We start from the raw sequence: 13,126 nt of genomic DNA, 5'->3' as shown, positions 1-13,126 counted from the left end.
CATGACTGATTCATGAATTTTTCTTATTTCTTGTGATGATTGTTCATTATTTTTGGTTGCTGTGAGAAAACATCTATGATCCATGTAATTTAGCCACTAAATATTTAGAAGAATCTGGAGAGTCCATAATCCTGTCAGAATGTGGAGCGAGAGAGAAAGTAAAAAAGTACAAAGAAATACAGAACAAAATTTGGCTAATTAAACTTTTTTCCCCAACTTGTATTAGTCTGAGTTTAGTCTCATCCTTATTATAGACCTTTTTAAATACATGGGGACTTTTCTAACCCAAACATAACTCATTGACGTAATGCTGTCTTTAATAATCTATTATTTTTTTGTAATCTCTTAATCCACAGGTGTATTTCTCCCAGATTACATCACAGTGTGTAACTAATACACCCACAGCATTGGAAATGCTCCATATTTTGCATTAAGAATCAGAAATACACCCGTCGGGCTCAGAATGTGGACAATCGGGCCCGTTTATTTGAGGACAAGCTGTTGACGTGAACTGAAACAGACAAACTAATATAAAATATTAGTGTTGAATCAGAAGAATTTAGAATGTCTTCTACTCAGTCCTGCAGTAATAAAATTACCTTCACAGCTTTTCTGATACTAAAACTTCTACGTCTAGACGGGACTCCCTCCCCCTACGATGTAGAATAATACGCTCTAGTTCGCTCTCCTGCTAAAAGAAGCAAGTCCCTCCCTTTGACGTCTCACCTGAGGAGCTGGAGGACAGGTGACTCGGCTGATGACAGACGGCAGCAGGGAGCTCAGAGAGCGGACTGATCTCAGTTCTTGGTGTCTTTTCTGACGGACAGGTGAGTTTTAAAGAATACTTTATGTCAGCAGTTTTACAAGCAAGTATTTCTTATTTATTCATATGTAGTTTATAGTCAGTATTTTGGCTCACATGATTTGTTTCCTTTCCACTTTTTCATATAACAACGCTGAGATATCAGCGTCCAGATGAAGGCAATAAAACCATAGAATAGAAAGCCTTTATTGTCATGGCATAGTGGCTACACAATGAGATGAGGAGCAAGACTGGTCAGAAGTGAAGCTGCTTTCATTTCACCAATATATTATCCAATTGAAATTGATAAATGAAAACGACATGGCCCTTTTCAGAGTTAACACACTTGACAATTGCTGCGTTGAACTAAACAAGCCTTCATTGTTGTCTCTGTTATAAAACAATGCACACCTGACATTTTCATTATTATCCAGATATGCACACATTTCCATGCAGGCTTTGAGAGGTCAGCTGTATTGTGTTTCTAAATATCCTTAATTTCCCAAATGAGTGCGTCGTTTAACACTCGCTATTACCAGAATTCTGCAACTACTAGAATGACCAAAGCAGTCGTTTTGGCTGCTCGGACATTATTTGTATATAATTTGGATTATTGTTATCACGACCTAAGAAAAAATAGGTGTACGGTAATGGGTTAAAAAAAACCATCAGGCCACTAAATGAAAACTCTAATGATTGAGTGTTTTATTTATTTAATTGACACAACAGCTGTGGCTCAGTTGGTAGAGTGTGTAGTCCAGTGATCAGAAAGTCGGTGGTGCGAATCCCAGCTCTGACTGTCCGCATGTCGAAGTGTCCTTGGGCAAGACACTGAACCCCAAATTGCTCCCGGTGGGTCTGGCGGCACCTTGCATGGCCACTGGAGTGTGAATGTGTGTTTGAATGGGTGAGGCCTAATGTGAAGTAAATATAAAGCGCGTTATAAGTGCAGTCCGTTTGCCATTTAACATAACGTCTCTGCAGTGACGCATGCCAACTCCAACCGCAACAATTATCTCTGTGAAGAGCAAATGTATTCTTTCAAAACAGGTTGGTGTCCTGACCTTAGACTGATAATTATTAGACCTTAACACTGATCATTATTAACTATTATGAAAATTCCAAAATGCTGTGAGGGCGGCTGGCCAGCTGAGGACGCTCTGATGTTTTGCTTATGACTCACAGTGAACACAGGTAACCTGCACCCGGGGCACCCCCCATGTGCAGCTCCCATGTGCAGCTCCCACGGCACCACTTTGTGACATCTGACACAAGTGTCCATTTTTCTTGCAGTTTCTTTGCACTTGGCACCGACTTCTCTTCTCCATCTTCTGCTGCTCCAGCCGGGGCTCTCGCACCATCATATGTGTGGCTTTTGCTGTCGTGTGTCCGGACGAAGTTCATTTGCGACTCGCGTAATAAAGTTCCTCCATGACAGCATCTCATTGGTGCATTTCATGAACAGGATCTAAAAAAAAAAAATCATCAGAAAATCATGCTGTTTTGTAAATTATTTGGAGCCCCCCCCCCCCCCCTGCAATACCCAAATAAAGGCTAAGAAGCTCACAAGATCACATTAAACTAGCAGAGGCTTACATTACGGAAATGTAACCTAATAATAATGATTATAATGAGTCCTCATGTCTGCGTCATACCAAATTAGCTGTTTCCATTCGACTTTTTTTTTTTTTTTTTTTTGCTAGGGGGCATCTCTAAAATGATTCCTGAATCACTCAGAGCTAATTGAGGCTTCTTCCAAAGACACTCCTCTCTGAACCTGCTCCTCCCGTCAGAGTCTTCCTCACCAAGGCTCTGAAGCAAGCCTAAAGACTCCATAACTTTCATTTTCTTTCTACTTGTCATTTTTGCCTCTCTTTGGTTTAGAGTGAAGCCAAAACTAAGTTTTAGCTTCACAGAGCCTAAAAAGCAAACAGACAATCGAGCAAAGAGTGACACATCCTGTAAAAAGCATGCCGTCAATCTGACTGCTATGGTCATTCGAGGGAGTAATACTCAGATCTTTAATGATAAAACAATGTTATAATAATATATACACACATGTAGGAAAAGTCAGGATCCCATTGGTACATAGTTTTTTTTTTTAAACCAAGTTATGACGTTGCAAATTTTGAAAGCAGTCAACATGACTGCCTTGGTAGTTCTAGTTTTGTCTGTGTTTGTTTCTCTGCTGCTCGTCAACAGTGTTAATTCCCTGCTGAAAGGTTTGTCTCGTGCAATCGTGCACGTTATTGTAATACATTTCGCATCTCCCTGCAGGTGAGCCATGTCTGCTCCTCCCACGGTTTGCCCACACAAAGCTGAACAGATGAACGCAGCTGACCCTCGGGGTCGAATGGAAGAGCAGAACGCTGGCAAAGGTCAGGACCAATTGCGCCACGAGGAATGGGAAAAGGGCGAGGGTGAGCTGAAGAACGAAGTGATGGCTGAGACCAAATGGATTCGTCCTGATTTGCCCAGCAGATGCACCTGGAAGCTGGGTTCATCCATTTCAGAGTCACCTCATAGATACCAAGAACGGTAAGTCGTTTTAGGGAAAGCTTGGAAAAATAATCCCTGTGAATTATTGCCCGGGATCCAGACATGTTAAGACTCTCAGCGCTTCGGCAAAGGACAACGCAGTGACATACGGACAGAATGACGCAAGAGATGGGACTACGGATATTTGACATTGATGCTGAAATCATCATCAGCTTAGGAAAAAGCCATAGCCTATATTTAGTTTGTGGTATGCTAAAGTGTAGCGTGGCACATTTTTGTTCAGGGAGCATGTTTCCATCAGATGAAGGTCACCGTGTATGACGGTGCTTTTCCTTCTTCTTAATCACAGCCCCAAGGCACCCGGCATCCTCCCCAACATCCTCTGGAATATTGGGAACACTCCAATGGTTCGTTTGAACAAGATCCCAAAGGAGTTTGGGCTCAAGTGCGAGATTTGTGAGTTGAAACTTTAATATAATCCTTGCAAAGGTAACGTAACACGCTTATCGGCTTTGGCTCAGTGAAGGCATGCATTGGAAGTGAAGTTATCCCATGATGAGAGTAGAGATAGAACATATAATTCAATCGATTTCATGCATCTGTGAAAAGTAAGAAGTGAGACTTGGTGTACGACTACTGCGATGCTTTTTTTTTTCCTTCACCACACAATGCATTACAAGTTTTGCATGAGGCTTCTTATTTTTAAGTAACTTAATTCACTGAAAGTGGAACACAAAGAGTCTCGCCTGTGACCTGTTGCTTCAGCTCGAAGCTCTTTTGAAGATTAACCTGCATAAAGAAACAAAGGCGCGCCGGCTGCGGTGGCACGCATCCACCCAGGCTTCACCCAGAGGGATTCAGTGGATGCTTTTAAAAACATTCTAGACTGGAGAATGTACAACGTTAAAAAATGTGGAGAAACGTTGCTTTATATTAGTCAAGCCCTTTCTGTTTGCATGGGGCCCAAAATGGAGACATGCAGCTTTGTCAGGGTCTCCGACAGAACAATATTCTGCATATTCAGCCTTTGTGTGCCTGCCCGGGAGAGGCTAGCCTTCCCAGAACTGAATAATAACACAGCATTTTCTGACTGATCATATTAGCATGTCATATTACCACCTGAAAGGGAGAATCTACCTAATGTATTAAAATTCCTTTTCAAATTCAGTGACAGGTAAAACATCTCATGCTGCTCCGGCACTGACAGTTGGCGCTTCTGCTCAGAGAGAAACAGGTTGATTCATATTCCGATCATCTTGTGTCGCGCAGTAATGCAGAGTGACACAAACATGTAATCAGCTTCAAAGAGAAAAGCGCACGCCGCTTTTGTCCTGCGTGCTTCATAAGTGTCTAAATTTGAGCTGCATTAGTTGCTCACAGTTTAGTCAAATATATATTGGGATAATATGGGACATTTTGGCCATCGCCATGGCAACGGCATAAAAAAATGCAGCCTGGGTGTTATTGTCTTTTTTGACTGGCATGCGTGTCGGAATGTACGTGGCAAATTTGGGACGTTTCCATGGTAATATGTCATTTTCGTACAATGGGATAATTTCTCATTGTTCGCATTAGAATAACATGGGGAACTTCGGCCATTGCCACGGCAACACCGTAAAAACAACGACATTGTTACGATTGGGTTTTTTGATCGGGACCACATGAGGGAATTTTCTGGCAGATTTCAATAATTCCTATCAAACTATTTTGACTATTTCACTCCCTACGTGGTGGTGAATGAATGAACTTGTATATATATATTTACATCTCACTGTGTTTAGTGGGCAAATGCGAGTTTCTCAATCCAGGAGGCAGCGTGAAGGACAGGATTGGGCTGCGGATGATTGAAGACGCCGAGAGAGCTCGCATCCTCAAAGCGGGAGACACAATCATCGAAGCCACATCCGGAAATACAGGTCGATCACAACTGGGCTGCTGTGCACATCGGATGTTATGAAACACGATAAACAAAGAGTGCCAGTTGCATAAAGGTTGAGAGCAGGATGTCCCTCCGATTCTGAGTAAACCTGCTTGCTGGCTTCTTGCAGGAATTGGCCTTGCTTTGGCAGCTGCAGTAAAAGGCTACCGCTGTATTATCACCATCCCTGAGAAAATGAGCTTGGAGAAGGTATGCGTCTTCCACACGTGCACCTTTGGCTCATAAGGGCTTGCTTGGAACGCTGAATTCTACCCTGCCTGCGTGCTTTCAGGTGGACGTGCTGAAAGCTCTTGGGGCAGAAATAGTGTGCACGCCCACGGCCGCAACATTTGATTCCCCGGAGTCTCACATAGGCATGGCTTGGGGACTGAAGAACGACATGCCCAACTCTCACTTCCCCAACCAGTACCTTAATGCCAGCAACCCTTTGGCTCACTACGACACGACAGCGGAGGAGATCCTGGAGCAATGCGGTGGTTTGTGATTCCTTCCTTTTCTTTTTGCGAGACATTTTGTGATAACGTCTAATATTGTTTCTTCTTCTTCTTCTTCTTCTTCTTCTTCTTCTTCTTCTTCGTCTTTGCCGCAAATCAACCTTCTCCACTTCACCCTGTCCTTTGCATCGTCCTCCCCAACACCAGCCACTCTCATGTCCTCCCTCTCACTACGTCCATGTATCTTCTCCTGGGTCGACCTCTAGCCCTGCTCCCTGGCAGCTCCATCCTCAGCATCCTTCTACCGATATAGTCCCCGTCTCTCCTCTGGACATGTCCAATTTTTAAAATGTCTTTTGAGACATATATTCTTACTTTGGTCAAATGTTCCTAAATATGTTCTCATCAAGATGAACTCAACTGTTCCATCTTGTTGCTGAATGGTACAACCTCTGGGTGACAATCAGAGGGAGGAAGATGAAACTGAAGACACAACTCCCATGACCCCCCACACTACTTTATTTATGATTGCTGCGCTTGCTATCGTTACACACTAGGTGGCCGAAGACATCACCCGGACATGAGAAATAAAAAAAAAAGAAAATAAAATAAATAAACTGTAGTCTTTAAGGAAATCAATCACATTTACAGTTATCAATAAATGTTACTCTCTAATAGATTAAAATGCTAACGTGGCCACATGGACAATGACCACTACCTTAGCTTAGCACACAGCCCACGCATGCTCACACCTGATTCGTTCTCAGTGAGCTGTTCCCTTGCAGACCAAAGCATATTAGACAAGTTTAAATAAAGTTTAAAGACGGGAATGATTTATAGGTGACCTGTGGGTAACTGTGCTTTTCCCTTTCAGGTAAACTGGACATGTTCGTGGCTGGCGTTGGGACTGGTGGGACTCTTACTGGTGTTGCTCGGAAGTTGAAGGAGAGATGCCCTAATGTCAAGGCAAGAAAAATCATCTACACAGGATCACAAACGTCTGTGAACGTTTCATATCCTGCAAAAAAGGACTCGTATGACTGGAGAATTTGTGAGGGGAATGTGGGAACGAGCAGCTGCAGGTCACTCGTGGCATGAAAACGTATTATGTGTGTTTGCTTTCATTTTAAGTGAAATGTGTTTTTAAGATCATCGCTGTGGAACCCGAAGCCCCCAAACAAAATCAAATGACGGGTTGCGTGGAGCTGGAGGGCATAGGATATGAATTCATCCCCACAGTGTTGGACACTTCTGTGAGTTTGCTCGTGTCTGTGTGAACGTGGACGTTCTCTTTGTGTTTCTCCACGTGGAACCAAGAGCACTGCTTGAGTTGAGTCGTGCCGTCGCTTAAGCCACTGCTCTTTCTCTCTCTCTCTCTCTCTCTCTCTCCCTAAAAATGTGAGCAGCTCGTTGACACCTGGTGCAAATCCACCGACGCGGAGTCGTTCGCCATGTCCCGTAAGCTGATCAGAGACGAGGGCCTTCTGTGCGGTGAGTCCACTTGCACGTGTGAAAGAGCGTAAACGTTAACCCTTTGAGGTACTGTCGTAGAATCAGGAGATCGACACCCTGCTCATTGGCGATGAACTCCTTCCTGCAGGCGGCAGCTGTGGCTCAGCCGTGGCAGCGGCACTGAAGACGGCTCAGCAGCTGGAGGAAGGACAGCGTTGCGTCGTCCTCCTGCCCGATTCCGTCCGCAACTACATGCAAGAGACGCACCTAGCAAACTTCCGTTACTGTTTTAACTAGACCTCAGCATTGATCTTGCCCTGTTGAATGTACCAGGGCCTCAGTGCAAGCACTTTTGGCGTATACGTGTATTTATACGAGTTCGGTTTTCAGCTGTGCTGTAAATAATTGAGATAAAATGACACAGAAGACATGCAGGGCTTGGATTCATGCCCTGCAGTGCGAGCCCGGCTGGTTTGCAGGTTTCTGCCACTAACACGGTGCATTTGGTGCATTTCCCTCTAGGTCAAAGTTCCTGAGTGATCAGTGGATGTGTAAGAAGGGTTTCCTAATACAGGGAACGCCAAAGGACATCAAGCCCCGGTAGGAAAGTCAGCCATATTCAGACCACAGATTGGTTTGCAATAACTCATTTGTCTCCTACAGGTGGTCGGACATGACGGTCGAGCATCTGCACCTTTCTGCCCCCCTCGCTCTGCTACCAAATGTGACCTGCCAGAAAGCTATTGAGCTCCTGCAGGAGAAGGCGTTCGACCAGGCCCCCGTTGTAGATGAATCAGGGTATATCTTGACATTATTCACATTAGTACAGCTTCAGTAGTTTTCCGATATTCCTTTAGCAAAGACATTTTTTAAGTTTTGGAGTTGAAATGCAGGATGAGGCTCACTTTGCTTGTTCCTGGTGATCCGTTAGTGTGATCCTGGGGGTGGTGACGGTGACGGTCATCCTGTCCTCCCTGCGGGCGAGGGAGATTGAACTCTCTGATGCAATCGTCAAGGTGCTCTGCAAATCTTTCCAGCAGGTCAGTCAGTCCACAAGGTTGGAAACGATGCAATCAGTACATCATCGTATTTACATTCACGTCCACTTTACACTCTACCTGCTCTCAGGTGCATCGGACAGACAGCTTGGGGACGCTGTCTCATGTTCTCGATAAAGACCCTTTTGCCCTGGTGGTGCAAAATCACACTCGATGTAAGTTTCTAGGCTTTATAGTATTTTCTTTGACTATTAAAATGTCTTTAATTGGACATGCAGGTATTAGGTTGGTGTCAGGAATAAGGGAGAGGAAGGCCATGCAACAAAGCCCCCCCCCTTCATTATTGAAAGATGCATATATCATATATCAGTTTGCCAGTGGTAAAAAGGACGTCTTTGTTTGTTTGTTCAAAAGTCTAAAACCCAAATAAATGATTACCACTTAGAATAAAAGCAACACACACTCTCACATTTAAGGAGCAGGAAGTGGGAAATGTTTAATTTGGCTTAAAAAGAGAGGAATCTTTTGCTCTACCCTTCATGCTCTCCTACTCTAACTTTCCCCATGTCCTCCTGTGCTGAAAAAAAATCTATAATATTTTTTGTGGTAGTGGTGGTACTGACTAACACTCCCATGGTGCTAAAAAAAAAGACTTTATTAATAATAATAATAATCAAAACGTAGCTTGTGTTTTCATTTAATGTCTTCTATCCCGCCTCCCTCTAAAAGGTGAAAAACATAATGATCTTAAATGCAGAGTAAAAACATCGGCGGCATTTTCTCCCCCCAGATGAAGCCGATGGGTCGGCCGGGCGGGGACAGAGGCTGCTGGGTGTCGTGACAGCGACTGACATCCTCACCTTCATCGCCGCCTACAAGGATCAGGATCGGTTGTCCTCTGAGCAGTCGCTGATGAAACCACCGGTGTAGCTAGAGGCGGCCTAAGAGCAGCAGTTTAGTCTGACAAGGAATGGGCCTTGTGTAGTTTTAACGCAGATCATCCTTAAATCAATAGAAGATATTATTTATCTGTTTTTAAAAGAGTGTCTCAAATGCTTAGCTTTCACTGAACGGTGTTGGAGTAAAATGTGGATGACCACTTTGATCATTCTGAAGTTTGATTTGTTGATTAGTTTATCGATTGGTTGATTTTTTTTCTTCTTCTCCTCTGTCAGTACCCTCCTTGGTTTTGGTCTGCCTTTCTTGCAAATGAAAATAAAAAATGTAATATTTGATGTATTGATCTGTTGCATTATTTTTTGATTTTTTTGTGTATTTGAAGGAGTTTGTGTGACTGATACTACCACAACTGTCACGTGGCCTTGTTAAATTGTTAAACTTTCAAAAAAAAAAAAAAAAAATACAGTATTGTTTGAAAGTACAGGTTTCAGATGCTTTTACCGGTCATGCTCGAACAAACCAGTAGGGGGCAGCACCAACACGCTGCAACGTTTTCATTGCCTTACGTGTCCTCTGTATTTTCAGTCCGTCGTTAAATCAAAGGGTTCAATGAAAGTGAGGAGGCATGTTGTCTTCAAACAATATTTAATCATTCAAATACACTCCATTGATTTCATTCAATATTTGATTGGAAGGCAACGAAACAAATCTGTGGGCAGATTCAGGTTACAGAGGCAACTTATTAAAAATATAAACTATTTTAATGAATAAAGATATGGATTCATTTGGCTTGGGTGTAGTTTACAAATATTAAATTACCACGCCCTCATTCTTGAGAGGAAGACCAAAACTATCCGAAGTGACCAACGGCTCCAAGGTCGCATGAAGGTGACACTAAGCTCAGGTAGAAACCGAAACGTCATTGCTGAACAGAGTCTCACACACAATCTGTGCTGTCATCTGACACTGAACATCAGGAGGTGGAGACAAAGCACGAGGACAAGCCTCTCATCTGTCAGCATGACTTTGCTTTTTAACATGAGCTGGCGACTTGTCCTGTTTACCCTGACATGCTCTCGAATACGCAGCAACAGGTTCATCGGTGATTTCCGTTTCCTGTGCCGTCATCATCCCCAATCCTGTCCCAGTCAGGGCTCGCGTGTCTGTTTCTATTTCAGCCTGTCTTCTTGCTGTAGTCTGACGTTCCTCAGTCTCTACACACAATCAAGTGACTTGAGGTTCAAACACTTCCTCAGCCAGTGAGTCACATGAGCGGCGTTCGGGTGACTTGTGTTCAGATGACTTGTGTTCAGGTGACTTGTGTTCAGGTGACTTGTGTTCTGGTGACTTGTGTTCTGGTGACTTGTGTTCAGGTGACTTGTGTTCTGGTGACTTGTGTTCGGGTGACTTGTGTTCTGGTGACTTGTGTTCGGGTGACTTGTGTTCGGGTGACTTGTGTTCGGGTGACTTGTGTTCGGGTGACTTGTGTTCTGGTGACTCGTGTTCTGGTGACTCGTGTTCGGGTGACTCGTGTTCGGGTGACTCGTGTTCGGGTGACTCGTGTTCTCGTGACTCGTGTTCGGGTGACTCGTGTTCAGGTGACTCGTGTTCGGGTGACTTGTGTTCGGGTGACTTGTGTTCGGGTGACTTGTGTTCGGGTGACTTGTGTTCGGGTGACTTGTGTTCTGGTGACTTGTGTTCGGGTGACTTGTGTTCAGGTGACTTGTGTTCAGGTGACTTGTGTTCTGGTGACTTGTGTTCGGGTGACTTGTGTTCAGGTGACTTGTGTTCTGGTGACTTGTGATATCTAGTGCAGCACTCGTGGGTTGACCTCAGTCTTAATGAATGATTTGATAAATCTAATTTCTGGAACGTTTTATATTCAGGGTTAAACTAAGACAGGAGTTGTGTGTGTGAGTGTGTGTGTGTGTGTGTGTGTGTGTGTGTGTGTGTGTGTGTGTATTTGTGTGTTTTAAATGTAAAACAGACAACAACAAAAAGCAAACTTAAATTCTCGTGGCATTGAGCTCTGGGATTATCTCGTTTACTACCTTCAGCTGGTTTTGCTTGTTTCTTTGCAGCATCAACGATGGCCCAAGCGTATCGTAGAGCTAACCACGTTTTGATGACTCATCAGTCTCTGGATTCAGTATTATTTTATTTTTTAATGATTGTATAACATTGTGAGACAAGGAAACCTTTCAGCATTTTGGGTCATAACTTTAGATCAACAGTGCAAATTTGCTTCCAACTTTAAATAAGTGAAGTTTCACAGAATTCTGATCCAGGATGTAGATTTATTATATAGAAGACAATATATCAGTTCCAAAAAGACATGACGAAACGTCTTGACCTGTTGATAGAAAGCAGTTTGTGTCACAATAAATACAATGACACACACACACACATGCGACATCCTAGTGTGACTGCTATGTCCTTGTCTAAGCGGTGCAAACTGGGCCCCTTCGTGTCTCAGCCAGCGCTCAGCTACTTGCAGTGACAGCGATGCTCGTCACTGGGGACGCGGGCCTGGCGCCGCTGCTAATGCCAGTAACAGCCCTGCTGGTGCGTCCCATCCCGTCCCATCACACTAGCCGCCGTTATCCAAGTCACCCGGCGTGGAGTCGCTGGGTCACGGCACCAACATTCACGACCCCTCGTCCAGAAAGTTTCACGTGCGTCAGAGCTCCAAATGGTTCGAGCTCTGAGAATCTAGTGTTGCCATTCCTCCGTGAAATCTGCATTTCTGTAAAAGTTGAAGTAATTGAATGATGAAGACCACGGTGCATTGGTCTAATTTACTGCATTCGGAGCAGTAAAGTGGGTTCTGTTCTGTTAGGTTTGCTGAAACTGTGTGAAAAACTTTAAAAGGTGGGAGTAAAATCTTTCTAGCAATCTCACACTGCAGCTTTTGTAGCTGGCTGGTGCTTTAATGAAATGTTCTCAGACCAATTTTCATTTAATTGTTTCCCCTTTTTATTCCTGAACAATAGTCCGATTGGGACCCTGAAACAAGACAACCTGAAATGGTGGTAAAGAAGCAAATGTAATAATAAGCCTTAACTCTTATTAAAAGATAATTGCCCCTCCTTTCTCATAAACCGGCTGCCATCGTAACATTACCAGAGTATTTATTCAGAAGGAGCCGATCTAATTCATATTCTGAGCACGATGATACAAATATTTAAATAGTAGTAGCACGCTATCAGATCCTACAGGCACAGAGTAGCAGCTCGGTGACTCGCAATCTGATGGATTAAAATGTCCAACATCATCCTCACCCTGGCTGTCTTCATCATAATTCATGTATTTCAAATGTGCAGTTAAAACACATGTGATTAGTAAACACTAACACTTGTTTAAAACATTTTAATCTTAGTCTTGATGCTTGAAACATTTAGTTAGATCTCTGTTAGACATGACACTGACAAAGCAACTTTGTGACCACGAGACACATATATTCATAATTTGATTTTAAAGTTCAGAAATAAGTCTGAATTCTGATTTTATTCTCCGAATTAATTCTTACTTCTTAGAATTCTGACCGACCGCCCAAGCCCACAAGAATTAGGGAAAAGTGTGAAATCCAAATGGCATAAATTCTGACAGATAATTGATCAAGTAAAATCAGTGTCATTATAACTCCAATGCAACTAGAGGACATCCTCCAGCCTCGACTTCTCTGTGACCCTCGAACCGGCGCCTCTTTCTGCCTCTCCTCATCGACTTCCTGTATAACCGCGGCTCCCGCAGGCTCTTTAAACCAACAACTCGCCCTCTTTCCTCAATTTCCTCTGTTTGACTAAAACATTCTGCAGCTCTTTATGAGTTTGAACTTTGGAAATCTTCCCCGGTTAAGGTCAGACATATCCCAGAGCAACATTGATTTCATATCAAACGTTCACCTGGAGGACAATTCAAGTCGTTCTGGGAAAAGGAGTTCTGGAGATGGGCTTGATTTGCGAGAGGAAATGCCCCCTTTAGCCAACAGGAACACGGGACAATGGAGGACACTGTGAGGAATCACATGCCATTCATGTGACTGTGAATCGGGGGGGGGGGGGGTCAGAGGAAGAGCACGTCCTGGCTTTAATTATATCAA

At 43.6% G+C, this 13,126-nt stretch overlaps 1 protein-coding gene across 1 annotated transcript; it reads left to right on the top strand.

Annotated features, from left to right (window-relative positions):
* The first annotated feature begins 5,206 nt into the window (after positions 1 to 5,206).
* On the top strand, positions 5,207 to 9,313 carry cbsb (cystathionine beta-synthase b). The gene is made up of 12 exons (XM_068746020.1): positions 5,207 to 5,217; positions 5,350 to 5,429; positions 5,512 to 5,716; positions 6,549 to 6,640; positions 6,823 to 6,927; positions 7,081 to 7,165; positions 7,275 to 7,380; positions 7,649 to 7,726; positions 7,790 to 7,924; positions 8,058 to 8,166; positions 8,255 to 8,339; positions 8,915 to 9,313. The coding sequence occupies exons 2-12, from the start codon at positions 5,415 to 5,417 to the stop codon at positions 9,052 to 9,054; spliced, it is 1,155 nt and encodes a 384-aa protein (XP_068602121.1). The 5' UTR covers positions 5,207 to 5,217; positions 5,350 to 5,414; the 3' UTR covers positions 9,055 to 9,313.
* The last annotated feature ends 3,813 nt before the right edge of the window (positions 9,314 to 13,126 follow it).

Source organism: Brachionichthys hirsutus, chromosome 12 (assembly GCF_040956055.1).
Source record: "Brachionichthys hirsutus isolate HB-005 chromosome 12, CSIRO-AGI_Bhir_v1, whole genome shotgun sequence".
Lineage (NCBI taxonomy): Eukaryota > Metazoa > Chordata > Actinopteri > Lophiiformes > Brachionichthyidae > Brachionichthys > Brachionichthys hirsutus.
This window is presented reverse-complemented; position numbering and strand designations above follow the sequence as displayed.